The sequence below is a fragment of the Lynx rufus genome, unplaced genomic scaffold, assembly GCF_022079265.1.
Source record: "Lynx rufus isolate CCGP_SWC_20201006 ecotype Redwood Valley unplaced genomic scaffold, mLynRuf1.p SCAF_6, whole genome shotgun sequence".
Classification (NCBI taxonomy): Eukaryota; Metazoa; Chordata; class Mammalia; order Carnivora; family Felidae; genus Lynx; species Lynx rufus.
The window spans coordinates 145,712,292-145,716,209 of NW_025814878.1; the positions used below are offsets into that span (position 1 = coordinate 145,712,292).

General features: G+C 38.1%; 1 protein-coding gene across 1 annotated transcript; it reads left to right on the forward strand.

Annotated features, from left to right (window-relative positions):
* The first annotated feature begins 517 nt into the window (after positions 1-517).
* LOC124529404 (olfactory receptor 2J3-like) lies at positions 518-1,462 on the forward strand. Its single transcript, XM_047103305.1, has one exon. The coding sequence runs from the start codon at positions 518-520 to the stop codon at positions 1,460-1,462; it is 945 nt and encodes a 314-aa protein (XP_046959261.1).
* Positions 1,463-3,918: the final 2,456 nt, after the last annotated feature.

A 3,918-nucleotide genomic window follows, 5' to 3' on the forward strand; every position in this document is an offset into this window, starting at 1 on the left:
GTCTCAACACTGGTGTTGTCAATATTGTATTATTAATATTGACTAATGTATTATTAATATTGTTAATATTGACTAATCTTGTGATGTTCATCCACCACATTTTGCTCTTGTGAAGTTTACTATTCTTCATTTTGTAATTAACAGGTAATTAGTGGGGAGGTATTTTAGAGCATGTAAATATCCTGTTTCTCATATTTCATTCACTAGTTTTTAGCATCTATTTACCATTTTTAACTCTACCATTCCTTCTATACACATTATTAGGATCCCTACTGACAGAAATAATATTTTCTTCTCCACTAATAATTTATAAATATATCACTATGAGGTTTTGGATTCTTACTTCTCTCAATTCATTAGCATTATTTCTCTTAATGCCCAAAATGTCCCAGCGTTGAACAGTGGTAGTCCTTTTAAACTGGCTTCTGTTTCTTTTCCATGTGTCCCTATGATTCTTGGAGCATTTTCTTATGTTTTGGGGAAGTATGTGATTCTTTTCTCAGGTAACAAGGAATGAATGATGAAGGGGAAAAATGCAAGTTCTGAAGGCTACTTTATTCTACTGGGTTTTTCACATTGGCCTCATCTGGAAGTAGTTCTCTTTGTGCTTATCTTGATGTTCTACTTGATGACATTGATAGGCAACCTGTTTATCATTGTCTTGTCATACCTGGACGCCCATCTCCACACTCCCATGTACTTCTTCCTCTCAAACCTCTCTTTTCTGGATCTCTGCTACACCACCAGCTCCATCCCTCAGTTGCTGGTCAATCTCTGGGGCCCAGAAAAGACCATCTCTTATGCCGGTTGCATGACTCAACTTTACTTTGCCCTTGCACTGGGAACCACAGAGTGTGTCCTCCTGGTGGTCATGTCCTATGACCGTTATGCAGCTGTCTGTAGACCCCTACATTACACCGTGCTCATGAACCCTCGTTTCTGCCACCTGTTGGCTGTGGCTTCCTGGGTCAGTGGCTTTACCAACTCAGCACTTCATTCCTCCTTTATCTCCTGGGTCCCCCTCTGTGGACATCACCAAGTGGACCATTTCTTCTGTGAAGTTCCAGCACTGCTGCGATTATCGTGTGTTGATACCCGTGCTAATGAGCTGACCCTCCTGATCACAAGCTCCATTTTTGTTTTCATACCACTCATCCTGATTCTCAGCTCATATGTTGTCATTGCCCGTACTGTGCTGAGGTTGCAGTCATCAACCAGACTTCAGAGACTCTTTGGAACATGCGGAGCCCATCTTATGGTTGTGTCCCTCTTTTTCATTCCAATCTTGTGTATATATCTGCAGCCACCATCAGGAAGTTCTCAAGAACAAGGCAAGTTCATTGCCCTTTTTTATACTGTTGTCACACCTAGCCTCAACCCTCTAATCTACACTCTCAGAAACAAAGATGTAAGAGGGGCAGTAAGGAGACTAGTGGGACAGGAGAGGCCTGTGCACTCATGACCTTCACAGGACAACACAGTGCCTCCTCAGTAAGGACTTGTCTGCATACATCCATCGTCTTCTCTCCCATTTACTCACTCAACACCAGTGGAGTGTGTGTCTCTCAGAACCACAGAGCTCTGACTCACAGATATGAATTAAACAGTCTGCCTAAATACTAATCACTCTCCAATGGAGAAAACATCCATTTAAAACAAAGATCAAAAATCAGTATTTTCCATGGTACAATAAATAAAACAAAGGTATCCTATCCTTAATTGAAATTAAGATATAAAATTCCTGTAGAATGATGATATACTTAATTTTTAAAAACCTAGACTATTGTCTTCTAATTTTTTCCTTTTAAGGAAGAATTTGCCCTAAAATTTGTTTTCTATTTTTGGTTTAACTAAAGACATAGTGAAATATCTTAAATCTTTTCTGCAATCCTGTTATTCTTTTTGGAATTAATGTAGAGAGGAATTTTGGTCTGTATTCTTTAATACCCTATAGCATCAGTAAGAAAATGAGTTTTATGAATTATAACAAGAAAGTCTCTGAAATACTGAAGTAAACATAAGCATATGTGTTTCTTTCTCGAGGCAGTGGGAAGTGTATAAGAGGTGGAAATCACTTAAAGAGTTGTGTGATATAACCTGTAAGGTAAGGGTCATTAAAGGCCAGGGATTATTAGGAGAAGTGTTTTGGGTACACGGTTAGCCTGAGGAGCAGTAAGGAATATCTGAGGCAGACAGACTTCTAAGCTCTGGAAATGACTGCATGAATCCAATTGGTGTTTGAAAGAATTACCTGAAAATATAGTAGAAAAATTTTGTGATAAAAGCATATGGAACACACAGTAAAATGTCTATAAACATATAGATAATATAACAATCCCAAATGTTGCAAAACTATGAAGTAATTGGAGCTATCACACATTGTTTATGGAATATAAAATCATTCAATCATTTTGAAAAAAAAGCTTATGGAAAATGTTAGTTTTCTTTTTAAGCTTAATATAATTTGAATGTTTGAGATTAGAAAGTACATAATGAAAATCAACTTTTCCATATTTTATTTATTATTTATTTATTTATTTATTTATTTATATTTTCTATATAAATAAATGTATTTATTTTATAAAAGTAACAGTTTTGTTACCTATATGTTTGCCAACCATCTCCTTATGAAATAAGTGTGCTGTGTACATAACACTAAACTGGCAGCTGTATTTAGCTAGAGCATATGAAGGACAATTCACTGTAAAGTAAAATCTTGGAATCTGAGTTTTGTATGGTAAACCAAATCTTATTTGTAGTTTTTGAGGCCTTTAAAGTTTAGATATGATGATTAAAACCTTATTTCCTAGATTATTAAGACGAAAAATACATCCCCAAACTTCCCCTCCATTTCCTCTGTGGTTGAAACTACCTTGTTAGTTTCTGTTGACTTTCTCTTCTCTGTGTATCTGTGATCCTTCCTTTATGACCAACTAGGTATAAACAACAATATGGTGTATATTCACTTGTCCTTACCTACTGTCTAAGAAATGAAAAACCAAGAATCACCCATACAGGTGAACTTTTAGTGAATAACTGTGACCACATATGGTGAAACATCACAAAGCAAAAAAACAAAACAAAACAAAACAAACTTTAAAAAACAAGAAAAAATAGCTTGGTTCTTCAAATCGTTTTGCACTATGGAAATCTTACTATTTGGGTTGTCTTATGTAGTACCAGAGTGTCCCAGTATCTAACTTTAGTGGTTTTTTTTAATTTTTAATGTTTATTTATTTTTTAGGGAGAGAGAGGGAGAGGGAGAGAGACAGAGACAGAGACAGAGACAGAGACAGAGACAGAGACTGAGTGTGAGCAGGGGAGGAGCAGAGAGAGAGGAGACACAGAATCCTAAGCAGGCTCCAGGTTTTGAGCTGTCATCACAGAGCCCAACGTGGGGCTCAAATTCACAAACTGCGAGATCATGACCTGAGCTATACTTGGGCACTTGTCTAAGCTTAACTTGCATGTGGCAAAAACAGAGTAATGGCAATAGATTTTTAGCTTTGGGTGTCCCTTTTAGGGTCACCAACACCCATGGGATCATCCCATTGCCAAGTCTAAACTTCAAACTAACTTTTGGAAAATTGGCATTTACACAGCATGCATGGATTTCGGCAATAGGCAACCTTCCTGAAGAACCAGTGATGGATCTGGCCTTCTCCCAGCTGCCATTGGTGGCCAAATCCACTGACGTGCCAGCTGCTCTTTGGCCCCAGGAAATCTCTCCCCCTCAGCCAGACAGGTGTCTCCCAGTCTTTTCCTGCTTCATCTTATACTTGCTCCTGTGCAGAATACACCCTGTACACACGCCTGATTGTGTCTCTGTTGTGCCTCAGCAGTACAGGATTACTAGCACAGGCACACCATCCAGGTCATCACAGAAACTAGCTCTGGCTTATAGCAGGTGCATTCATT